A 24,954-nucleotide genomic window follows, 5' to 3' on the forward strand; every position below is an offset into this window, starting at 1 on the left:
GTAACATTTTATTTCTTTCGTATTTTTTATTCAAATGCTGTTAGATACAGGTACAAAGGCATAATGAAAAAATGTAAAATAATCACAATTAACTGTTGAAAATGAAGAAAATGTCCTCTTTATAGCTCCTGAATGGGACACCAGTGGATACAGGCTGATGGATGGTATTTAGAAAGAATGGTATTTACATGGCAGTTTCGAGATATACACATTAAGTAGAAGGCACATCCGAGTCAAATGTGACCTTTTGTCTCATTTTGGGTTCATGATTGCATTTAATTCCTCTTTGCTCTCTCTCCTTTCAATGGTTTGGTCCTTTACCAGAGTATACAAAACAAACCAGAGAGCTTTAGTATTTTACTTGCACTCTCTCTCTGTCATTCTCTGTATTAGGACCAGTCTTTGGACTGTTGGTCCTGACATGGTTTATGCAAGAAACAGTCCCCAGTAGGTAGTAAAAACACACACACACACACACACACACACACAGAAACATGTGTATGTTCCATAACCCACAATTACATTGAACCTTAGTCTCCATTATTTGTTAGATAACTTCTGTAAAGATACATTGCTTTCAGTAGAGGTCAGTGCAGCCAATGAGCTGTGGCACAAAAAAATATATGTGAACAGTCTCTGGGTGCCAGTGGTCCAAGAAACCCAGACTTAGAAGCTTCACCCAGTTGATGTTGAGAGCGAAGTCCAGCCCAGTTCCTCATAAACGGCATTTATGCTGCAGCAGAGCGTAGCCAGGAGTTTGGTCCACGCTGCGGCCACATCTGCTGTCACAACCTCTGGAAACGCTTCTCCGAGGACTTCCAGTATCACACCACTCAAGAACTGGGCAAGACACAACCAAATGCAGAACTTAAGACAACTTGAAGTGGTTTTCGAGGAACTAAAACATTCCTTCTGCTCATTGAAGTGTGCATTTCCTCAACTGTCAACAAAATTGCTGTTAAGACATCATTTTAAAAACATTAGAGTCTACTTTCTGCCCTCTAGTGGTCAAAAATCCTTCTATGCAGCTTTAATTGTTTGGTTTCTTTTACTTCATCCAAACCTTTATAGTTAATGTCTGAGTGTCCCCGTGAGTCACTTCCTTTTTGATTCTCACACATTTTACCTTGAAGTACACCGGCTCCACCTTGTGTCGGAGTGCGTGGGCCTTGCCCACAAGCTTCAGCACTGAGGCGACCTTGTCTGAGTTATCGAGGCTCTCCACCAGTGTATTTATGCCATTCATGACTCTTCTAGCATGCTTCCTGAACTGGACGCTCCTCTCCAGCTCCTCCGGCTCCTCGACGTGCTTGAAGTCGCTGAAGTACTGCTTGGACGAGGGGAAGTTCACAAACAGCCTGTGAGGGAGAAGAGTTAGACTCAATGAGAGATATGAGTACGAGCAGCTGCTGTGAAGCTCCGCTAATCTCATCGCCCTTCAGCCTGCACCGGCTCCATCCTGCAAACCCACGTTCGTTTTTTTCTTTTTTGGGAGCTGGCAAGATACCATGAGTAAATATCCGCACTGACAGGAGAGTGCTGCATATTTTTCCTTTAAGTGTTTGCTTTAAACTGTTATCTTAGGTACTGTGTGGTATGTAATCCATAAAATACTTGAAAGGAATGTAAAAAAAAAAAAAAAGTGGAGAAAAAACATCCAGCTGCACAGAAAACATTATGCAACAGGGCTGAATAATTGATGTCTATAGATTTATTGTGACTGTGACAACTTTATCAGCAGGCTGACTCTTCTGTTCTCCTGCATACTTGGCTCATGAAGTGGTCATCCGGTAGCAAAGGGAAGCATGTTGTGCTGATATCTTGATCTACAATATTTCATTATTACTTTATTTCTATAGGTGATGATAGAACAATGCGCATACAACAAAAATAAAGTTGGACTTGAATGGCTCTGGTAAATCCGCTGAACATTTTACAACACAGAAATAAATCTTTGATGATTTGCTGTAACTCTGAGGACATACATGAAGAACTCTGTTTCATAACTGCTCCAGTGTAAGCTATATCTATATCAGACACATGTGACTTGTATATTTAGGGGATTTCAGGCAACTCTTTATAATAACCGTCATTAATAAACAGTTCATTTAAAGTGTATTAAACTTGAGTTCAAAGTTATTTTCGAGATAACAAACAATGTGATGCTTTACAAAACATTTATTTATCAGGCAACTGTTTATTAAGTTTCAACTGATGGTAACAATATTTTTTAAATGGTTAATTAATACTGTGCAGTTCATGTATAAGCATTATTTGGATGGCCATTAAATGGCCATTGCAACCGGTGTTTAATCAAACATTAATTTAACGTTTATTAATCATGTTTATTATAGTGTAACCCAAATACTCATGCTGTTGGTGGTCTTCGCTTTTTAATATATGATTATATATAAATCTGTTTTTTTTATTTGTCAAGCCTTTTTGTCCCTACACTTATGTCCTTTTCATCAGGTGTTTTTTGGTGAGCTGCTGTGTAACAAAAGTCTATCTGTCATCGTCTCAAATGGATGGAATGGGAGAATATGCATGCACGATTTTTTGTTTTAAATTTGGTTAAATGATAAATTGGCCAAAGCTGGCAGGGGTGGCACTGATGTTATCATAATAAAAGATATTTACCCATGGTAGCGGACATGCTGCTGGGATTGGGATGCGGCGGCACTCGTGAGCAGAGTGTCAGCTACGTGGCATTAAGCCAGTGTTGCGTAGAAAGATTTTTGCAAGGGGTGATGCGTGTTACTGCACTTCCCACATTGAATTTCCTTGTGAAATGAAGCCATTCTTTTCTTTATACCGTAAACCCCTTCTTGTTGCAAGTTTCCAGAAGCTTAAACGTGTGAAATTCCTCAGAAAGTCATGCCGGCATTGGTGCAAAACGTACTATTTGGAACTGGCTCTCAACGGTTCCACTACTTGATCGCCATCCCTATTTCCTGTGTAAACACGCCGTGAGCAATGACGACTGTGAATACACGCTGACTTGAAAAGTAAAGCGGATTCCAGATCTGATAAATGCCTGTATGATTTGTTTTTTCTCGCCTTGCTTAGAAGTTGGTCCAAGCCTTTAGCAAATAGACTATAATTCGCTACTGTGATTCTTCCCTGTTAACCCAGTGTGAGAGTTAAGTCATTAAATCTGTGTTTTGAAGAAACAGTTATCGATTATTTGATTATTTACCCAACTCCTATCATCCAGAGTGCAACAAGATACCCCCTTACCATAGACACGCATCATCAACTCAAGTTCCCCCATCCTGTCACACTGTATCCCCCACTTTAATCACGTCTTCTTTGTGTTGGTCATTAATCTCGTATAATCTCTTTCGGCTGTCAATGTTTCCCCATGTTTGTTCTTACTTGGTCTGTAATCACTTTAATGCACAATGAAGAAAACACATCTGGCCGGTTCTCTACTGTGGTTTCTGTCACACCTCCTAGAAAAAAAATTAAATAATAGAGCCCAGGACCATGCACTGTTCCAGAAAATCTCTGACACAAGGTGAAATGTGCTAATTAGAGGGCGAGCAGATGGAGGAAATGAATGCAGCTGCCTACTCAGGCGACCACGAGCGCACCTTTTACTTTATGGCTTAGATTTTAATTATGTAGCTGCAAAGACAGCTAACCCTTGGCTTCGATATTGCATTATTCCCATTTTTGCTCCGGTCTGACTTCACATTTCTTCACACTATCGTGACGCGCAGTGTGCTCTCTCTTAGAACAAATGGTCTGCTCAAAGACACTTTCTTTGATTTCTATCCTTGTTTGACCCTCGGAGGTATCAAAGGGTGTATTCGCAGAGAGGAACCTAAAAACTCCCCCCCGCCCACAGTCTGGGAAGACAGCCAGTGCATCTGGTTTGCTGGCTATCTACACCCGATGTCCCATCTCCCTCTGTCACAACACAAAAAGTAAGCAAATAGTTTTTAATGTTAGCTCGGAAGCATATGGCTGCTTTCACTCCTGGATTTGATCGTCTGCAACGGGAGATGGATAGAAGGTGGTGTCTTAATCTCTCCAGCTCTGGGTGGAGTGCTCTGGCAAGTGCGTGAGCAAAGTATTCCTAGTTTGAAACTAATGAGGAACTGTGGTGTTTTATCTGTCTCCTCTTGTAATTGCATGACCTGTGGTTGCATATAAATAGCCTCATTAGTATTTTATATGGTCATTGGAGTCTTAATCCGTCCTTATCTGTTCTCCAAGACTGACTGAAGAGCTGAATCCAGGGAAAGTTTCTCATTTCAGAGCCATAATTTGCTACTTTGGATCTTATCTGCCACCGCAAAGACAGTTAGCCGGAGGGTTTAAGTTAATGCCGCATGTGCTTTTACTGCTAAAAGGAGGATTTACCGCGGTGATGCTTGTCAATCAATCACCATTCCTCAAATTCCTTAAGGTTGTAGGGTCTTTGTGAAGGAATGTGGAGTTTCAATATGTTTTTGAGGAAAAAAAAAAAAAAAGAGGAGTGGGATACTGATTTTTTTTTTTTTAATAAATTGCTGCAGCTTATCCTGTCGAAAAGAAAATTATACTGATGGCTATTGTACAGGTTTATTGCGCCTTGCATTTTCACTAACCTTGCTCTCAACTTTCACCTGCTGCAATCACGAAGGATTATAAAGGCGTGCCGCGACAGGCAGTGAATCTTGTCACATTTCAAGATCATCAAAGGCTTTCAGCCAACAAAACAATGGCAACTTAGACAGCTGTGGGAATCCTCCAACGTGATTGAGCGCTCACCGTAAAAAGTTTAAATGACAAGGACTCAGCACTTCCACTGACTGACATTGTAAAAACTCCCTCATCACTCGATTCCTGGGGAGAAGGTGGGACATTTTTTAAGAACCGGCTTCCAGTGATGGGGTCATGCTGCTGTAGGTTGCCCGGCCTTCTTCACAGGCATTCAAAACATGACCTGCTCCAGGGGGAGGAAGCCCTTTGAGTGCCAAAAATGTCCAACTGATGGATTATAATGTTTATTCTCTGCCTCTACTATTTGATGAATGGGATTAAGAGAAAGGAGGAGAGGTGAGCATATAACATGGAAAAATGGAAATGACTGACTATGTTTCTTTGAGCAGACTGGAAACTTGTAAAGTCAACGAGATGGTAAAAACGTAGCATTCAGAGGGAGGATAATCCCACAGTTTGACCTAAAATGGTTAATTAGATGTGACAGAGAAGCATCAGTAGGCCCTGTGGCTCCAGAGATTCAGTGCTTAAAGCTGCTGTAAGTGATTTTTTTTTTTTTTAACCAAAATAAGTGTCCAATAGCATTCCAACACTGATCACTGTCACAGTGAGTGTTTGGCCAATAACCCATGACTTTCCTCCTCTTGCTCACGCAGTAAAAAGAGAAAAACATTTTCATGGTGTCCCTGCCCACTTTATCCAATCAGGACAGAGAACCGGTGAGAGCGTTCCACGCTAATGTGGTGACATATAGAGGAGGGAGGAGGTTGATAACTGCAGAATGGACAGCAAGTTAGCAAAAAATGACGCTTACAGCAGTCCCTCGAGGGTACTGCTTGGCCTTGCTTTCGATTTGGCATAGTGGCCACTCGTGGTATTGCAGGGAAAAATTCCCATGTGCAAAAAAAAACATTTTCCCACTTAGACTGCCATTATAAAAGAAACGTCGGTAAAACTGTTGACAGGACACCAAAATTATTTTTGGATTTAAGATCCATGAAAGTTTTGCATTCGTAAAACTTCCCTCAAGCAGAGAAAGAAGATTTTTAACATCTTTGACGTCATCACAATCTGAGGTCTATGGGCTGAGCAGGAACTCGTGGGCGGGGCCAGTGAGGAAGAACCAGGAAGTAAACGGGGTAGCTGGTAAACTTTTTTGCCATATGACGTGGGCGAGCAATTCGCATTGGTTTGAATGGGCACCATCTTTGCATCTGGTATCTAGTATAGCAGCTTTAATTGTCAAGGTATGTGTCATTACCTGACCAGGTGCTGATCAGCTGAGTATGCAGTAGGGTCACGCTGCCACACACAAATGCACACATTCCCATTTTACATAATATGATGAGATCCAAAGATGTTTTACAATCCAAAGGCTGGTTGATCCAGTCACAATACTACAGAGGACTAGATACAGAATGTATGAAGTCCAATACGATATCATGAATATATGATTGTTTTAATTGTGTTAACTGTTTTTAATTGTAATGATTGTCCCACGTTTATCTCTTAACCTTTAACCTCTTATCCTCCTGCAAAGCACTTTGTAATAAAGGTTTTGAAAGGTGCTGAATAAATACAATCTCACTAACTTACTTACTATATAGCTGACTATAAAGTACATAGCCTTCCTCATAAAACACATATTAAACTGCTAGAATATCAGATGTATGATTGCATTTGAACATTTCTGACAATGTAAAAAAACCGAAACAATTTTAAACTTTTAAACTCACGACCCTGACCTCGACCTGCATTGGAAACAATTCAAACATAAAGAGAAAAAAAAAAAATACCTGAGAAGTATAGCCACCCCGGCGTCTTCGCAGTTCTCGTAGACCTTCGCCCAGGAGTCCTGGATCAACACCTTCTCCCTCTCGTTCAGAGGACTCGGTCGCTCCAGGTGATTCAGCTCTCCCTCTCCCTGCATCCTCTCCGTCTGGGGAAACACAGTTGTGCCGAGCTGAGCACGTGCAGAAGGCAGGGCTCTGATGAGAGTAACCCCCCTGCCTCAAAAATAAACACTGTATTTCTACCTCTTTTTCTCTTGTTTGTGTCTTTTCTCTTGGTAAGAGAGAGAGGATTCCCTTCCCCCCCGTATTTTCCCAGTGAGTGCTGTCTGAATCTCTGCTGAGCGAGAGTGTGGCTGAAGAACAGGCTGAAAAAACACAAGAAAACACACGCAGAGGACGAGGAGGAGCTTCTGTACTCTCTCCTTTATACTCTCCCTTCCCTTCCCTTCCCTCCCTCTTTCTCCCTCCCTCTCTCCCTCCCTTTCTCTCTCTCTCTCTCTCTCTTTCTTTCTCCCTTTACCTCTCACCTTTGTAGGTGGTGTTTGATAAAAACATAATGAGATGAGTAAAACAAATCCTTAAGTCTGCGTGCGGTGTGTGAGCATTGGATGCGATGCGCGATTATGACGTCAAAATAAGATAAAGGAACTCGCTCTGACCTTTTTTCCTCCGCTGTCGCCATCCCAGACCATCCAGGAGATTAACCTGTAATGATATTGAGCTTCTCGCAAAGCCCCTCCGATGTAAATGTAAAAAAAAACCCAAAAAAACACTGAAAATTAAATGGCTTGACGTCCATCAGAAAAATCAGGCCAACCTGTATCTAACCAGATCAGTGTGTTTTCTGTCCATTTTCTTTCTTTTTTTTCATTTTTCATTACATGCACACACCCTCAAGAGACTCGCACAGCTCTCACTTTGCACTTCAACATTTTCCACCTTTGTTGTGGCAGAGGTTATCAGCTGGAGGTCTTATCGCGCTGATGTTGTCACAGCTGAGAACTTTAGAATGTTGGGATTCAAGTTTCGCATTTGGCAGATGGACCTAAAAAGGTGCCAATTAGCCAAGAATGCATGGTAGCCTATGGAGGGGGCAGTAAAAAAAACAAACAAGAAACAACAGCACGTTGTTATAAAGGTCATGATTGATGTGACGTTTACTGTCCAACCGGGGGAGGGACAATGGAGAGCAGGTGCAAAAAGTTAATCATTGACGGAGTCCTAAATCGGTGAAACTGTGAAACTGTGCTTAAGTTAGCTGCACCTCACATTTCTGGGCTTGTTTGCTGTGTCTCAAATATCTCAGAAAATTAGCCTTTGCTGGCAGTGATATCACGTTTCACTGGTATATCACGTATCACTGTTGCACCCAACAGCAGGGTGGCAGTCAGTAGATCTAGCAAGCTGATCACATTGTCAATATTTGAATGCCGGCTAATTGTGAAGACACAAGAGTTGGTCCTGTTGCAGAGGTTAATGATTGGATCAGGTTGTAGGGGATCAGTCAAACAAGGAGACTTGATCAATGGCTGTAGCCCAACATGCGTCTGCTTGAATTTTTCTATGAAGGATGCAGTTTGCTTTATGATTATTTCTGCCGCCCACACCGACACAAATCCAGTCCCACTTCGTACCTTCAACCCCCTTTCCTCAGACAAACAAAGATCTTGTGATTTCTTCATATTAAATCCAAGGACAGTGGATCCAAGGCTAATGAGTAATGACACCTAGTGGACAGCTGGAGTAGCACTGCTCTTCAGGTGCCGTCAGAGACGCAATGTTTGAGATGAATGAAATGAGGGCAGTTAATTTAAATTATTTAAAGGAAAAGTCACTTTTCAATTATCTATGAGAAGGACCCCCTCTGTCAAACAGGAGTCACGCAAGTCACGTTTCTTTCTTCGCTGATGGAAAGGTGACTGAAGTTTTGTAATCTCTCACAAAACATTTCTGAAGCTTTACAGCAAAAAATGTGTTGTGGTATTCCTCTAAACAACTGCAGTAAATGGGGACTTTTTTATGTAGTTTTGGAGTCGAGATTCAAACTCAGAATTGTATTATTTGCAATATTAATGAGGTAATAATACTAACTCAGAAATATTTATTTCTTCCGAAACTGAATAAGCAAGCTGCTCTCAGAGGAAAATAAGGTCACCAGAACACTGTTTGTAGCTAGGAAGGTGGCAGGGTCCGCCAAATGTAAACAAGGTAAAACAGTATAAAACTGTGTTGTCCTTTAAGGTCAGTTTGTTATTCAAAATCAGTCAAGGAAGATCTTTCTCTTATGATTAAGTTGTCTTCCCAAATGCTAGATATGTATCTTTAATAACGCCCTTAGCTTAGCAGCTACAGTGAATACATCAGCTCGAAATGGGGTTTAAATAACATATGTTCAAATCAATTTAGGATCTCCTGACTTTCGGAGACTTGGATTACATTGGACCAGCTATGTGAAGCCATTTAATGTTTTTTTTTTTATTTTTTTTTTAACATTCTAAAACAGGTCACCATTTACTTCAGTTGTTCAGCTGTTGCTTCAATGCTGATTTTTTTTTTGTCAACTACTGAACCTCACCTGATTTTTTCAGCGGCAAGAAGAGGAAATGGTGTATGCATTTTCACTTTTTGATGAACTTTTCCTATAATACCCTTCATCAGTAAATGTGAATTTTTCTCATCTGATCACTAGTAAAAAGACTGATTAACCCATTAGTGTATGTTTATCGTCACATCATCCTGCGAAGTAAGAAGACAGCTGTCTAAGTTTTAAGATACCACATAACATAATCTCACATGAGACATGATTAGAAATTTACCCTACGGATGTAAACCCTTTAAAAGCTAATTACAGATTATTCAGTCATACAGGTACATTTGCGTCGATCTTGATTAAAAGAATATCAAGCATCAAAATATGATTTACAAATATGTATCAAATTACGCCTGCTTCTTCTTCTTGTTCTTCTTTTTTAAATCCAGAAATCATCAACGTTACTTCACGAAACTCAACCAAAACCGCAAAGCGTTTCTGGCAATTTTGACCCTAAGCGGACCCCGTTGTTGTCACTTGTTAGGCTGCAGTACTACCTAAGTGACAGGTATCATCCGTTAGCTCACCAACAATCCGACAAATACGCAGAATATCTACAGTAACTAATGTTTACTCAGTAGGCATGCTCAAGTTGAGTTTATATATCGCACTCTGAACGTCCTGTCGTGTAACTAGCACACCTAGCGGGTTGGTCTGCAGCAGTAGGTACGTAGCTAGGTTAGCTAGCTTGTCAGCTAACGTCGCAACAGGGGAAAACGGAAACAAACGCGGCGGTTGGTTGAGTGTAAGGTGCTGCCGTCTCAGTGTCTGGGAAATTAAAAAAAGACCACGAGGAGTGCCAGAATGAACGTCCCTAAAAGTGGTTACCGTGTGTTTTCCGCAAACTCGTCCGCAGCGTGCACAGAACTGGCCAAGAAGATAACAGAGTAAGCGAAGTGTTGTTGAAAACAACAAAAAAGCTGTTTTTCTCCTGCACTAGGCCGAGACACGCATGAATAATACTCAGCCGTAGACTATATTAGACCAGTTACCTTTTTTAAATAAAGCACTCACCACCACGACGAACAGTATTAAATGCTTGGTTATTGTGTAACACGAGACAGTCATTTGTTGAGGCTCACCTCCATCTGTTTCTGCTAACAAGAGCGTCTGATCATGAATGAATGAATGAAGGATGTGCAAAATCTCTAATGCTGGTTTGTCACTGAGACAGCATTTGACAGGATAGTGCCTTTATTAACATTCACCTCTCAATTGTCTTCACACTAGCTGTGCTTTTGTGCTCTTGTTTTCCAGGCGGCTGGGAGTTGAACTGGGGAAGTCTGTGGTCTTTCAGGAGTCTAACAGAGGTGAGCGATGGGTAATTGTTGCTTTGGAATGACAGGATTTTATTCTATACTGGAAAGGCGACTACCTCTGTCAAGACCAAATAGCCCCCTTCAGTTCAGTCAAGCCTAATCAATATCAAACTCACAGCCCTGCACCTCTCTAAATGACAAACCACATCTAACTGCGTATCAAATTGGACTCACTCATAGACAACAGCAACCTATATATGTCAGATTTTTGTTTTCATCAAGATCCATGCATTATTCCCTGTGAAATGAACAAAAAATGTTGATGAAGGCCCCACCCTTCAATGTTCAAGCGAGGGAAATATATCTAGATCTGCACCAAAGGTTAATGGGGTCTACTCTGGTCTGAGACCTATCTTCCATCCATCCTTTCATTGGAATCTGTTCAGTAGCTTTTGTGTGATCAAATATTGACAAACCAACCAACAAACAAGCAAATGGACATGATGGAAAACATAAACACGTCAGGTTATTTTGTGCCCACTAGGCATGATGGGATGATTTGAAAATGCATGACGATATTGGCCAAACTTACTGGAATGACTTTATCATTACATTATGTTTGGAGGCAAATATTTCGATTGCATCAGCGACAGGACACATCTTTTTCTAGTTCACAGTCACAGAGATGGGAGTGCTAATCGGAGAAGACAGATTGCAGGGCAGATTCCTTCTTCTGACAGGTGCCTCAGGTGGCCTTTCATGCTTTACTGTGGAATCCATAGTATTTCCAGCTATTTAATTGGATTATTTTTATGGTGGATACAATGTGCCATCCTACCCAATAGGAAAGTGTCAAAATTAGGATGCAAATTTACTAATTTCACTGATTATGTTTTTCGCCTCCAAAATAGAAACTAGAGTGGATGTTAAAGAATCCGTACGTGGACAAACTATTTTCATCATCCAGACTATCCCACGGTGAGTAAGGCGAGGCATGTCATTTGCATCGCAACAGAGTCTTGTTTCACATTCTTTCAGGTAATCACAGACCGGAGTTCATTTTTACTCTGTCTTTTTTGTGACCAGAGATGTCAACACAGCCATCATGGAGCTACTGGTTATGGCCTACGCCCTCAAGACATCTTGCGCAAAGAACATCATTGGCGTTATTCCTTACTTCCCGTACAGCAAACAGTGCAAGATGAGAAAGAGAGGCTCGATAGTGAGCAAGTTGTTAGCTTCGATGTTAGCTAAAGCAGGTAAAGAAAAAACAAATGGTCGTCAACCTTTGAATTGTTAAGTTTCTTTTTCCTTTGGCAATAAAATTACAGTAAAATACTTGTCTATCTTTTTGCTCTAAAGGATTAACACACATCATCACCATGGACTTGCATCAGAAAGAGATCCAGGGCTTCTTCAGTTTTCCAGTGGACAACTTGCGTGCCTCCCCTTTCTTGATTCAGTACATCCAAGAAGAGGTCATAATAACCTTTTAATGTCTACTCTTTGTTAAACAGTGTTGGTAACCAAGCCTCTTTAAACCAAATCAATCAGTCAGTGTGATGTATGTAACACTGACTTCTGTTTCCCTTTTTCTTGTCAGATTCCTGATTACAGAAATGCCATCATTGTTGCAAAGTCCCCAGCAGCAGCTAAGAGGTAAAAAACACCCCAGAAAGAAACCCTTTTCACTTATTTACAGATATTAAATGGTCTTGAAATTAAACATTGCATTATTCCCCCCCCCAGGGCTCAGTCTTATGCAGAACGCCTGCGTTTGGGTCTGGCTGTGATTCACGGCGAGGCTCAGTGTTCAGAGTCCGACATGGCTGATGGAAGACACTCCCCACCGTGTGTACGCAACACCACTGGACACACAGGGCTGGAACTTCCTTGTAAGAACACTTATTTTTGTAGAGTACTTTTGACGTTCAGGTTTTCTTTGCATTAGACTTGTAGGTCCAAAGCTTGACATATTTTTACCTAAAAAGAAAACATTATCCTGCTTACTGATTCTCAAAGTTAGGTGCCTTTTTTATTGTCACACCATTAATTAATTCAGCAAGAAATTTTTTTGAATTTCTGATAGTTTAGCTAGTCCAGCTCTTATTTTTGCTACCCTGTTTTCGACTTGTAGTTTCTGCTGTTTCTCACTCATGCCATCAACCATACTCCAAAAAAGTGATTTTTGTGTTTCTGCATGTTTTAATTCCAAAAAATACACTACTTCTACTCATGCTGCATCCTCCACAAGCTGCAAGTCCTTACTTACAAAGAGTGACATGCTCAATAATCATAGAATCATAGTCGCTGTTTCTTGGCACTTTGATTTTCAAATATTTATTTTGGGGAGAAATACTAACGTGACTTTGGCATTTAGTTTTTAACATATTCACAGTGTTAACTCCTGGTAAGGCCATTATATAACAATATCGAATGATTGTGTCATTGGCAAATGACTCCAAAGTATTTGCGTCCAGTATTCACTTTATGATTTACAAAAAATATTTATATTCTTACTTGTGTTTCTATTCTCACCCTTGACTTAAAAAATCCTCCTTTGGAACGATAATCGCTTCAACCATAAGAAGATGTACATTTTAACACAATGAGTCTGATTTATTGACTGGTTTTTATTAATTTTTTTATTTCTGTTAATGGAGTGAGAGGATTTTCCAAGTCTTGGCATCATGTGTTTTGTCATGTCAAATATTTGTGCATTTGTGTTAACGTGGTGTTTATTTGTTGGTAATAGCAGGCAAACAACAAGCTCCGTTCCCTGGCATAGAGCTCCCAAGTACGACCGTAAACATGAACTTACATCTGACTATAAAATGATTTCCTCTTCAAATGGTTCCTCAAATCGTGCATGTGTAGACGAAGGGTTTGTGTTGCATCTTGTGAAAATACAGTCTGGATTCAGGAGGGGGAGTTATTGAAAAAACTGATTTTCAGTGCATAGAAAATTTGCATTTACCAGCGTCCACAGTCATAAAATGCTACCTGCATGGCATGTTTGACCTGTAAGAGCAGTTCTCAAGTTTATTGCACCTTTCTCAGATTCCAGACAGCAAGTTCTACAAGATGGCCAAACTCCCTCTTTGTTTTGTTGTGTTCTGATTTTATTTTTTCGAAATCCATAAATCAAACCAGAACCATGCCAAACATTTTCTTTTTTTCTTTTTTACGTTTTACGTAAACATCTGGACTCATCTTGCCAATCAACACATGGTGCACCCATATTAAACCCGCTCTTTTAAACCTGATTAACATTTGGTCATAAACTGCATGTGACAGTAACAGAACAGCATGCTTTTGAAACCTAACATGACATTTTGTGTAGAAGAGCATTACGAATTGAATGGTTGCTATGTTAAGCATTCAAAGCAAACTTGGTCAAGTTTAAGTTTCCTGAAAGCTCTGCTTTAAAAGCAGCATCTATCAACATTAGCATTACTTATTTCTCTATGGTAGAAGTTTTTGAAACGCAATTCCAACCCGTTGTGGAAATCTTCCTCTAAGTTTTTCAGATCTTATCAGAGGACCATGTTGATTAATGTGTTTTATTGACAACATGTTCAATTAATTCCAAGATATCTGACCAAACATTTCTCAGGTAGCTTGTTTTAGTATCTCAGCAAGCTGTAAGAACAAGATATTTTTCGAGAGGTGTGTGTGTACTGCTAACAACATGGCTTCTGCTGTTTTTTGGTTAATAGTGATAAAAGTCTGAATGTGACACTGCCAGGTTTTCTGATGCTGTGGGACTCACGGTATTCAGCAAAGTGTTCTGCAAGGCATGCCTCCTCCTCTTTCTGCTTCTTTACACTTTTTCCTTTACAATCGGCTTGGCTGGCTGATTGTTTACCAGTTGATTGTTTCCTTATACCCTTTGAATTACTACATTTACATGCAGAACAATACTTGGAATGCAGCTGTGTTTTTGTTTTTTCCAAATTGGATATATTTGTATAAAAAATATATTTTAAGTCATATAAATGTGCTACATTGAATGGTAATCTAATCCCAGTTTAATTGTAATGCGTGGATTCACAGCATGCTGTGTAGAGTAATTTAGTTGTTTCTAGTTGTTATGTTGTTGTGACAGTTCATAGACATTGAGATGTATTATTTTAGTAAATCGTTGCTGCCTTTAGTCGGGCGGTAGGTGAAGAAAAGAACATTAATAGATGAGAAGGCCCTCTTAGAGCTGACACGAAAAGTTGATAGGTTGTCATCTATATGTAGGATTTCTAGTGTCAAAAATAGAAAAAAAATTCCCAACAGAGCATTAATAAATAGCCTTTATCACATTAAGATGTCTACGGTTAGTGTTGCAGTGATGTCTGCTTGGGTGATCATGCTAACCAGCTAGATACAACCCATCCCGATCCACAGCTCCAGTGTTAGCGGTGTAATCATCAACTGCTAGCAACACGGCTAACTGAGTTAACTAGCTGAGGGCAGCTACAATTAGCAGCACTCTGATGATATGCTGCCCCTATTTGTATGAGAATGAATTTGACAGTTGGCCAGTTCTTACATATTGCACCATTTAAATCAATTGTAACTGTTTTGATAATTGATTATTCAGTTTAAGTGAGAAAAAGCCAAAGTTCTCTGATTCCAGCATCTTAAATGTAAACATTTTCTGGTTTCTTTACTCCTCTGTGATAGTAATATGAATATTCTTGACTTGTGGACTAAACAAGACATCCAGGATGTCATCTTGGGCTTTCGGAAACGCTTATTGTAATTTTATTTTTATTTTTTTCGGACCATACAACTAATCGATTATCAAATATAATTGAGATTATAGGGTCTAGGGCTGTTACTAATAGTTATTTGGATAGTCTTTGTGATGTTGGATAGGTCAGAAGTGCACCCAAAGACACGTAAAGCTGCCTAAATGTAACTAATACTATAGTTTCTTATGTGGTATTGGTAAAAAATAAAGTAAAATGAAATAAAAATAATAATGCAGCTGTTGCATCTCCTGAAATTGTCAGGTTAAATGCAGTTGGATTGTGTGCATGTAAAAGTAGCCGCTGGCAGCAGTGATGTTCAGCTGAGGACTGACCCCAGAACATTGGCAAGTGTGTATGAAGAAACCCTCATCAGTGCTTTTTCAGCAACTGCTGTCCTGTGTGAAATAAACCTGTCTGGTGCATATTGGTTCATATGCAGACTGCTGCCACATGCCTGCCACAGCCCAGGCCTGAGGTTGTGTGTGTGTTCAGGCGGTTATATGTTGCCTTCTGATTGGGTATCCTGGGCAGAAAAACCCTGTCATTTGATTTTGCATGGCATGTGCTGTACTAAGTTTGGTATTTCAGTTGAATCTTCTAGGGGTAGGTGGGGTACAATGGGGGGAAAACTATCAACTCTTGATTGTCAATTTAAATTGAATACAGCATTGTATTACTCTAACAGAACATCCACGAATCAATTCCTGAATCCAGTAACGAGGGTGCAAATTTGCCTGAATTGCATTTTCTCAACCCATTTTACCCAATCTACTGAGATTTACTTTTGATTAGGTAAAATGCAGCACACATGACCTCCTCAGCAGTAACCTGGTAACCAGTCCCACTTTCCTTTGCAGTGATGATGGCCAAGGAGAAACCTCCCATTACTGTAGTCGGAGATGTGGGAGGGAGAATTGCCATCATTGTGGTAAGACGCAGTGAATTCACTTTCCTGTAGCCTAAGTGGTGGAGCTTTCATCGGCCGCTGCTCTGCTGTCTCATAACTATAACTCTCTCCTAGTTCTCCTTTACAGTGTTTCAAAGCATTTCAGGTGATACATTCATTCCATTACTACTACTGTAAATGGCTCTTATCCCTTAATGCATGGGTGATTTAAGAGGATTTATTGGGAGAACTGGAGTATTATATTCAACAATATGTTTTCATCTGTGTTATGTCACCTGAAACTAGGAATAGCTGTGTTAACGTCACTGTACGATGAGACTTTTAATGTTGCACCATGTTTTTACAGTAGCCCAGAACAGACTAACCAAATCCTGAATCTAGAAACAGCCTTTTGCGTTCTTTTGCCTTCCTAGTGGCCACAGTAGGAGAGGGTGAAATGGGGGCCTTTTGATTAATGCAATCAACCCCACCACTAGGTGCACTTAAATCTGACACACTGGTCCTTTAAATTACATTTTCACACCATAAATAGAGACTATGTAATTTTTTTTAAAGAAGTAATAACACTTCCCTTATGCATATAAAAAAATGTAATAAGTAATAAAGATATTGCTTACATCAAGGAATTCATAACTTTTGCTGCTCTAGCCTTATTTTATTTGGTATCTGGTATTGTTTTCGGTGGCTAATGCTAATGCTAGCAAACATTAGATAGATATTCCTGTGTAATTGGCATTATAGAGTCAATTTACTGGCTCAATAATAAGTACAATTTGTTTTGGCTGTTATTGTTGTCCTATACTTATAAGTCCCCCTGCAGAGTTCCTGGCCTTTAAGCCAATTTAACATAGTGTCCTAAACAATGAAACTAAATGCAGCAATGCTAACACTGGCCCTAAAGATACTTTTTCCCATATGCTTATATTTTAAAGAAGAAAAACACTTCTGACACTATCTAGCTTTACTCTATGCAGTGACCATATTCTATTGTTCACATGTTCATTGTCTTTAGCTAGTCAGTCATACTGTGATAGCAATCAACGGATATCACAGAAATAACCAAAGAAAAAGAGAGTGGGGGGTGTGTGAATGTGAAGTCTTTGCCACAAATGATATTTTTCTTTCTTCTTCCAGGATGACATTATAGATGATGTAGGAGACTTTGTTGCCGCTGCAGAGATCCTGAAAGAGAGAGGAGCCTATAAGATTTATATCATGGCCACACACGGCTTACTGTCTGCTGATGCTCCACGCCTCATAGAGGAATCCGCTATCGATGAGGTCAGGACGCCTATACGTGTTGTTTTCCATAATGTCTGTCTCTTCCCACATTTAAGTAAAATCAGTGTTCATTGAGTTTGAATGTCAAATATCTATAAATAAGCTAAAGGAGAAGTAATAAGGGAAGAAAACAATTCCGAGCTGAAGAACTTATTTGAAACCAACATTAAATGTGCCTGTTCATTACTTCTCATTGATTTTTTTTTTTAATGAACACAATGTGAGAGACAATACTTCCTCTTAATAAAGTTTTTCATCTGAATTGTTAGGGGATGAGATTAGTTGTAACTACACAAAGGAAAGGGTAATTATATCCAGTTCCATTTCTGTAAACCATTAGTTTCTATTTTCAGTTCCTCCTAACTTTCCAGGGTTCAGTATACAGACGTAACTGTTAAGTGGACATTTTATACCGTGTGTTGTGGCTTATATTTGTTTTAATGAAAAACATAGGAACGTATAGTGTAGGTAACTTAATCTAGCTACATGTGAGAGGAAATTTGTAAAATTACCCATATTGCAACAAATTACAGCGAGTGTATGCTGTAATTTGATTAAAACAGTAGTATAGTAGTCTCAAGTTCCCCTGAACAATCTTTTATATTCCAACTACTAGCTTTTTTTTAATTAAAGCAGCTTTTCTTGAAAACTGCAAGGTTTAAGTGCTTTTTAATTAAAAATGAAACAGTGTCATTGAATCTACACACAACGTTTGTGGTTGTTCGACCCCTCAGGTGGTGGTGACCAACACCGTCCCCCATGAAGTACAGAAGCTACAGTGTCCCAAAATCAAGACTGTGGACGTCAGCATGATATTGGCCGAAGCAATCCGCCGCATCCACAACGGAGAGTCCATGGCCTACTTGTTCCGTAACATCACGGTGGACGACTAAGAGAGTCAGAGAGGGGGAGGGCTGAGGTTGGTCTGATAGCGACCGAGGGCACTTTCTCCCAGTGCTGTAAAAAACATGCTACTGTCATGTTCCATGCATTGTGTATGTCAGGATTACATGTATCCTAATTGATTTCCAATAAGTGAATTATTATAAGAATTATCCAAAGTTGTTTAACTTCTTTTCACAAGTAAAAATGTATTTCCTTTTCAAGGTGAGGAATGCATCTTCTTCTTGTCGAGAAAGGATAAAAAAGAGCAAAGAATGACTTTGAGCTTTCGAGGCATTCGGTCACGTTTTGAAGCCTCTTCCCTGTCTTGCTGCTCCTGCTGATTTTCCACTTCAACAAAAAGATGCTTTGTATTTTAAAAATGTATTTTGTCATACATGGCGGTACCTCATATCCAATGACTGACCTTCAGGCACGGCTGCGGTGTGTTTTCTCTCTTGTTTAACGGGCTGTGCTCATTCAAACCACAAACACGAGACTGAGCTGATCCTGCTTATTGGTGCCGACATTATATTTTTATGCAGCCTTTTTTTTTTTTGCACCATTTGTGGGAATGTTCGGGAAAATGTATGGGTCGCCATGCATGTATTAAGGGGTCAGTGTGACTAAGTCATGACAAAAGATGATTCGTATTTACCTTTAATTGCATCTAGAGAAGAAGAGAGTTTTGGTTTGATGCTGTGGGTTTGAGAGATCTGCTTCTAAGATTTCTCAAACCCACAGAAGACTGAGCGCTCAACCTTAATCAAGAAACAGTTGGGATGCTGTGTAAAACGTAAAATAAAAACAGAATCATTTGCCAACAACCATGTGTTTGACAAAATGCTGAACCTCGCCGTACCCTTGCTTGTTGACAGCTGAGCCTTTTCGAGGATGTCACTTTCAAACCCAATCACGATACCATGGCCTTTGTCCAGTGAATCTGTTTACCTGGGAAATAATCCAAACAGACCTTTCACAGTCTTCTGTTGCTTCTCTCTCTCTATATTGTGTTTGAACTGTGGTCAATTGAGTATATGAAGAAAAGGATTATAAAATTATTACACTGTTTTATTTATCTATTACTCAGCGTCTCAAGTTTTTTGGAATTGTGGGTTGTCCTTAGTCAATTTACTTTACCTGCCTGATGCCGACTGTGACTGACAGGGAATTAACCAGAAACCATCGACACTAAACGTCGCCGTCGACTAATTTTCAAAGCATAGCAACGGTTTTCTTCGTGTATGTTTGTGTGAGGTTTTTCTAAGCACTCAGCAGTTGTCATTTCAGTTTGCAATAAAGAAAAATCAGCTTGCCGGAGCCTGTGAACCTCCTGCCTGGTTTTGCTTTTCGTCAGTTACAGTGTTAGCTGAACTGAAAGGCTGCTCGTGTGGTTGGCTTTTGTGCTGCTGGACTCGTCAGCAACACTAATCCAAAATTACTGCAGCAGCCAAGTTTACAGCAATAGTGCTTTACACCAGCTAACTTGGATGGGTAACACTTCAGCTTGATCCATGGTTTAGGTGCGTCACTTTACGATGACAACTTCAATATGACAATTCAATAATAGGGTTGGCTGCTTGAGTGGTTTTTTTTGTACTGCTGTAAAGTGAGTGGACACTGATGTCTCCTGGATGATAAGATATGTGTGCATACAAACTGAAACAAGGCCAGCAGAAATGTAACATCTAAGCATTCTTTAGTAATTTGGCATTAACATGCAAGAACACCAGTGTGATCTTGATGTCTGCTCACAACATCTGCGGTGTTTCCTCAGTAGAAACTTGCCATTTGAGCGTGCACACCTTTTTTTTTTGGCTCTCTGAGTAAATGTCAAAGTGATGCTTTGGGAGAAAGTCGTGTATTTCTATGCCGATTGAGCCTTTTGCTCAGGGAATATATACTTTACAAGCTGCTGCACAACTACTTGTTCACACGGTTATTTTGATTTTTGTTCCTGTTTCACATGTTAAAAAAACATTTGCTGAGAATGTCTTCCATACAGCAGCACGGTACATCCTTTTCCCCCACCCACTTTTTGTTTAAGATTCTGCATTTCTCCTGATGTGCTAACGGATGGTTGTTCGACAGCTCGATGCACAACGCTGCTGGTGTGTTGGCGCAAAATTGGAGGTTGTCTGTATTAAAATACTGTCTTAATGCCAGCTCAGACTGTATCTGTTGATCGTGTATTTCATGATGTATCCCCCTGTGTCCGCTGTTCTCCTGACGTGTCTGTGATGTTGAGGACATACAGTTTAAACACTAACACCCTTCTGTTTGCTCCCTGGCTTTTGTCAATGTGTATGAAATAAAGCAGTTGCCTCTCATTGTGCCTGTTCTCTACCAAAAAAATAATCATATTGCGGTTTGGGCAATGACCTTATGGGTACAGGACTTAGTCCGAGGTGTCTTTATGTGACTTGATTATTGAAAAATCTGATTACATCAGGTCTTAGTCTGGAATAGGGATCTCCTTCTTCTAACTGTACAGTAACGCTACATCCCTTTTTTAAAGAGCCTCTCGTCGATGAGTAGATGCCACTTCCTTCTGCGTAGTCATACGTTTGGCAGGTGTAGTTTCGAATAGTTTCCGCACGAAATCTGCTCACAACAAGGCTAGTGGATGAAGTCATGAGTAGCTGGGTCTAGATTTCTTAAAACAGACATTGCTGTTGAGCTTTTCCACTGTAAGCTGATTGTCATCTAGTTTAATGCTGGAGAGAAGGCAGACCTCCCCAACTCACGTCTAAACAATCTTGTTGGATAAATAGCACAACACCTGCAAAGAAAAACATGGAGTTTTGAGTGAATGTCCCTTCAAATCTCAACATATCCTACCTCTATTTTTATTGATGGTCAACATGTGTCCATGTGCAGAACATTTACTTATTTGAGTAGATTGTGTAGGTTAAGATATTGTTATGCAGCTCATATAGATTTTCCTGTTCACGATGGATGCACTGAATCAAATTTCTATTTGCTAAGCCAATCTTCAGCAATGGTTTTTGTTGATTATTGTCTGCAGATATTTGATAAACTTAACCGAATAGTAAGTAATTAGCAAATTATAAGGTTAGGCAAACTAATTCAAATATTGTGCAGGTGTCTGAGAAGGCTTACCTTTAGAACGGTAAAAATAGTTTTTAGGTTGCACCTGATGCAGTGACAGTCGGAGACCCTATACTTGTTCACAACTTCTCAGGTATCCATGCAACACTGAGGAGCTTTGACCAAGTCCAGGAGCAGAGACAAACGCACGCAGACACACAAGAACTGAATGACTTCAGTTTCTTACTTGTACAGCCTTGAATGGAACTTGAGCTTTTTTTGGCCTGGCTCTCTCCGAGTCCGTCCATGTGCTGAAAACAGACAAGTTTGCGTGCAGCTGTGCGTTTAAACATGACACAAAGAGGAACCAGAGGTTTGAAAAATCATAGTTCACTTCCTCGTCTGATTCTGGGGAAACAATGCACCTTGTCTCTGGATGTTTGTTTGGAAAGAGGAAGCATACCTTTTTTCTCTCCCCTCTGTAAGAGCATGTGTGGCCTTTTGTAACAGTCAGGAGATTGTGCTCGCTGTGTGACGGGCTCTTAGTGTCCAGAACAAATAATCTGATCCATGTGACCAGTCTTCATGTTTTCACAATCGAATCGTTTATTTTCCAAAACGATTGTTCAGAGTTGAACGTGTCTTTCCCTTTTAATCTTACCCTTGAGGATATCCTGACATGGAGCTGAAAAAAATCAAATCTTTCACTTACCTACAGAAAGAAAATAAGGTGCATAATGACCAGAAGAGGGCAGTATGAGACAAAACAGAGAGCACTTTGGATTAGATTTTGTGTGTTAGAGCAACTCAAATAAGTCCATAACTGTCTTTATTTTAATTAAGAGGGAGTTTTTCTGCACGTACATGAACAACTGTCACTTAAATACAGACAGGCCTGCCAAGTGATGCAGCAGTCTTTTGTTCGTTGGACTATTTTTCAACACAATTCAGCATGGAGTGGAATCCCAGTCATCTTAAGTGATTCAAACTCAGAATTTTAATATTTACAATACTAATGAGGTAATAATACAAACTCAGAAATATCTTTCTTTTCCATAGGTGAATAAACAAGCTGTTCTCGGAGGAATCAAAGGTCCCCAGAAGACTGTTTGAAGCTTGAAAGGTGGCAGGGTCCGCCTCATATAGAAAAAGTAAAACAAACTTGATGCTCAGTTTGTTTATTCAGTTTATTCAGTCATGAAAACAAACACAGTCTCTTCCCCCAAAACTACATTGTGCATTTTTAAAACATTTAAATCAACGTGCTCTGACAGAAGTGTTTGCAATTTAAAGAGCTTTGCATTGTGTACAGTATTATGTTCATGTGTAATTGAGGCTTTTAGAGACATTGAGAGACTTTAGAATGTGTTTTCCTCTGTCAGAACATGCAAGCTTTGTTTCACCTTCATTGTAATTCAGTGGGACGTCATTATTAGCATGATCTACAGTATATACCATTCCTCACACGCGCTTGCTTTCCATCTGCCCTGCCACGTCATGAAAAGTGTAATCAGCAGAAGCGACGAAGGAAATCTGCAAAATCCTACTGATTGTTATGTAAAGTGGAGTATGACTGGGGGTCCAGGGGAAAAAAGCTGTTTTATGTATCTTAAATAAGCACTGGACAAGACCAAATAACTCATCAAACATCTTTTTAATTGTTACGGTGGAAAGAAAATACAAAATTTCAATTCTCAAAGGTGTGGTGCGCACATGTACAGACACGTTGGTCAAGTTAGGGCAAACCCCCTCACAAAAAAAAAAAAAATCTATCAGTCAAACAAAGAAAGAAAAAGATAAAAAAACAGAAACAACAACACAGCAAATATATGTGAAATCACGGTTTACATGAGGTTTGTGGAGCAGTGTTTGGCAGTTCGGCGCAGGACAGGCTGCAAAAGAGTTCACAGATTTGATGTGATGATGATATTTAACTGTATATACATCATTTCTTGGTTCACTTCTTCTTCTGTTGTACACTCGATTCATAAAAACAACTTTATGTAAACAGACTTTTGCATCACTTCACAGTTATTGCACTTTTTTCAACACCAGCGACACAAAAACAAAACATAAGCAAAACATCACATATGCATTTGGGTAGGAGCCGAGGTCATGGCGTCTGCACTGTCACGATTTGTTGCATCGTTTCTTTGTCTTAAGTGAGTGTTCGTGCAGTTTCTTGTTTGGCGCCATTCAGGCTGTTGTCCGACTGCATTCTTTGAGTCTTTAAGTTTGGATCTGATTTCATCATTGCAGCACCTCTGTGCTTCCTGTACTGCTGTGGGGTTCTATGCCATGCTTTCACGCCTGACAAGGAAACTTCAATGTCTGCCTCAGTGTCTCGTTCAAGTTTTTACACATTACAATGTCTGTTGGTTGTCTCTCCCCGCTGACAAAGTCAGTGACAAGGTCAGTTTTTTTTCTCTCAGTGTCTTTTGGTGTTGGTCCCGCATCATTATGAGATGAGGCAGCTGTTGGTTTTGTTCATAGGAGGACGTTTGCTGCTCTCCTTGGGGAAGGTTTCCCGTCTCCGGCTCAGCGCTGGACTGAGCCAACTGGGCAGGTTGGCCTGCTGGAGCAGCTCCCTGAAAGCCTCCAGCACGTTGACGTTGTCTTTGGCCGAGGACTCCAGGAAGCTGTGGTTCCAGTCCAGCTCCACCGTGGACAGCACGTCCTTGCTTGACACCTGCCGCTCATTGTGGCGGTCTATCTTGTTGCCTATTACCACGATGGGTGTGTACTTGTCCTCTTTGACCTCCAGGATCTCCTCCCGCAGACTCTTCACCGCCTCCAGGGACTCGGGGTCATCCACGGCGTAGACCAGGGCGAAGGCGTCGCTGTTCTGGATGGAGAGCTTCCGCATGGCGGGGAAGGAGTAGCTGCCGCTGGTGTCCATGATGCTGATGGTGACTTTGACGCCCCCCACCTCGTACTCCTTCCTGTGGAGCTCCTCCACAGTGCGCCGGTGCTTGGGCTCAAAAGTGTCTTTGAGGAAACGTTGGATGAGGGCCGTCTTCCCCACTCCAGCTGCTCCCAAAAACACCAGACGCACGTCTGTCTTCTCCTTCACTTCAAAAGACATGATGAGTTCCTGCTGCTCTTTTTCTCCTGAACACTGCACAGAAGAATCTCCCTTCTTTGCGTTGTCTTTCTCCTCCTCTTCTTTCTCTTGTCTGATAACTGGCTCTGATGTCAGGGATGGAGCTGGTGGATGCTGTTGTGTCAGAGAGGATGATGGCAGATGAATGTTGCTCTCAGGCTGCACTCTCTATTTATGTTCACACACAGCACCTGCCCCCTTCTGCACCCAGCCAATAGGGAGCGAGCAGTGTCTCCCTCTCTCTGAAGCCAATCACAGACACTCGTGCACATGGAGGAGAGCAAAAGAACAAACAAAACAAAGGTGATAGAAGAGACTTTACTTAAAATTCTTTTGTGCGAACAAAAAACATGTCCATCCAGGGAAGAACACTCGATAATATCTCGCTGTATGTGTTCTGCGTGATCAATCAATTCCCGAAGAATCCTTCATCTCACACTCTCTTATTGATGATGTGAGTGCCTGTTAATTACCGTCGAGAGTTACAGCAGCTGATTAAATGTGCAGAATTTTCAACATGTGCAGAGGTATTGATTTTCAGATCATTAGAGCATCTACAGCGAAGGCATAGGAAAAGCCACAAGTGTTACACTGTCATGCTTTTTTAATGCCAAATCTACAGGTAAC

General features: G+C 40.5%; 3 protein-coding genes across 8 annotated transcripts; 1 reads left to right on the forward strand and 2 right to left on the reverse strand.

Annotated features, from left to right (window-relative positions):
• Nucleotides 1-6: 6 nt before the first annotated feature.
• Nucleotides 7-10,199, reverse strand: LOC115575505 (cytoglobin-1-like). Of its 3 annotated transcripts, none has more exons than XM_030407644.1 (4): nucleotides 10,179-10,199; nucleotides 6,510-6,652; nucleotides 1,127-1,358; nucleotides 7-840 (listed from the first exon to the last, which is right to left on the reverse strand). In XM_030407644.1, exons 1-4 carry the CDS (start codon nucleotides 10,182-10,184, stop codon nucleotides 676-678), a joined length of 546 nt encoding a protein of 181 aa, XP_030263504.1. In that variant the 5' UTR covers nucleotides 10,185-10,199; the 3' UTR covers nucleotides 7-675. The 3 variants fall into 3 exon arrangements, with proteins under 3 accessions (XP_030263504.1, XP_030263505.1, XP_030263503.1); XM_030407645.1 differs by lacking the exon at nucleotides 10,179-10,199 and adding an exon at nucleotides 10,111-10,117; XM_030407643.1 differs by lacking the exon at nucleotides 10,179-10,199 and adding an exon at nucleotides 7,166-7,213.
• Nucleotides 9,546-20,503, forward strand: prpsap2 (phosphoribosyl pyrophosphate synthetase-associated protein 2). 4 transcript variants are annotated; one of them, XM_030407640.1, is made up of 12 exons: nucleotides 9,546-9,983; nucleotides 10,354-10,406; nucleotides 11,267-11,333; nucleotides 11,442-11,614; nucleotides 11,718-11,833; nucleotides 11,959-12,014; nucleotides 12,105-12,250; nucleotides 13,111-13,152; nucleotides 15,961-16,031; nucleotides 17,145-17,291; nucleotides 18,026-18,210; nucleotides 18,399-20,503. In XM_030407640.1, the coding sequence occupies exons 1-11, from the start codon at nucleotides 9,901-9,903 to the stop codon at nucleotides 18,182-18,184; spliced, it is 1,113 nt and encodes a 370-aa protein (XP_030263500.1). In that variant the 5' UTR covers nucleotides 9,546-9,900; the 3' UTR covers nucleotides 18,185-18,210; nucleotides 18,399-20,503. The 4 variants fall into 4 exon arrangements, with proteins under 4 accessions (XP_030263500.1, XP_030263498.1, XP_030263502.1 ...); XM_030407638.1 differs by having other exon boundaries at nucleotides 18,026-20,503; XM_030407642.1 differs by lacking the exon at nucleotides 13,111-13,152.
• Nucleotides 20,504-22,859: 2,356 nt separating this feature from the next.
• On the reverse strand, nucleotides 22,860-24,490 carry LOC115574902 (ras-related protein Rap-2a-like). Its single transcript, XM_030406560.1, has one exon. The coding sequence runs from the start codon at nucleotides 24,307-24,309 to the stop codon at nucleotides 23,683-23,685; it is 627 nt and encodes a 208-aa protein (XP_030262420.1). The 5' UTR covers nucleotides 24,310-24,490; the 3' UTR covers nucleotides 22,860-23,682.
• Between the last annotated feature and the right edge of the window lie 464 nt (nucleotides 24,491-24,954).

The sequence above is a fragment of the Sparus aurata genome, chromosome 23 (genome assembly GCF_900880675.1).
Source record: "Sparus aurata chromosome 23, fSpaAur1.1, whole genome shotgun sequence".
NCBI classification, from domain to species: domain Eukaryota; kingdom Metazoa; phylum Chordata; class Actinopteri; order Spariformes; family Sparidae; genus Sparus; species Sparus aurata.

Coding starts and splice junctions, on each gene's coding strand:
- prpsap2 (XM_030407638.1), top strand. CDS start 9,901: ATGAACGTCCCTAAAAGTGGTTACCGTGTGTTTTCCGCAAACTCGTCC. Junction 11,615..11,717: donor TTCGATGTTAGCTAAAGCAG/GTAAAGAAAAAA, acceptor TTTGCTCTAAAG/GATTAACACACATCATCACC. Junction 16,032..17,144: donor GGAGAATTGCCATCATTGTG/GTAAGACGCAGT, acceptor TTCTTCTTCCAG/GATGACATTATAGATGATGT.
- LOC115574902 (XM_030406560.1), bottom strand. CDS start 24,309: ATGTCTTTTGAAGTGAAGGAGAAGACAGACGTGCGTCTGGTGTTTTTG.
- LOC115575505 (XM_030407643.1), bottom strand. CDS start 7,198: ATGGTCTGGGATGGCGACAGCGGAGGAAAAAAG. Junction 6,653..7,165: donor GCGACAGCGGAGGAAAAAAG/GTCAGAGCGAGT, acceptor GTGTTTCCCCAG/ACGGAGAGGATGCAGGGAGA. Junction 841..1,126: donor TGGAGCCGGTGTACTTCAAG/GTAAAATGTGTG, acceptor TGTCTTGCCCAG/TTCTTGAGTGGTGTGATACT.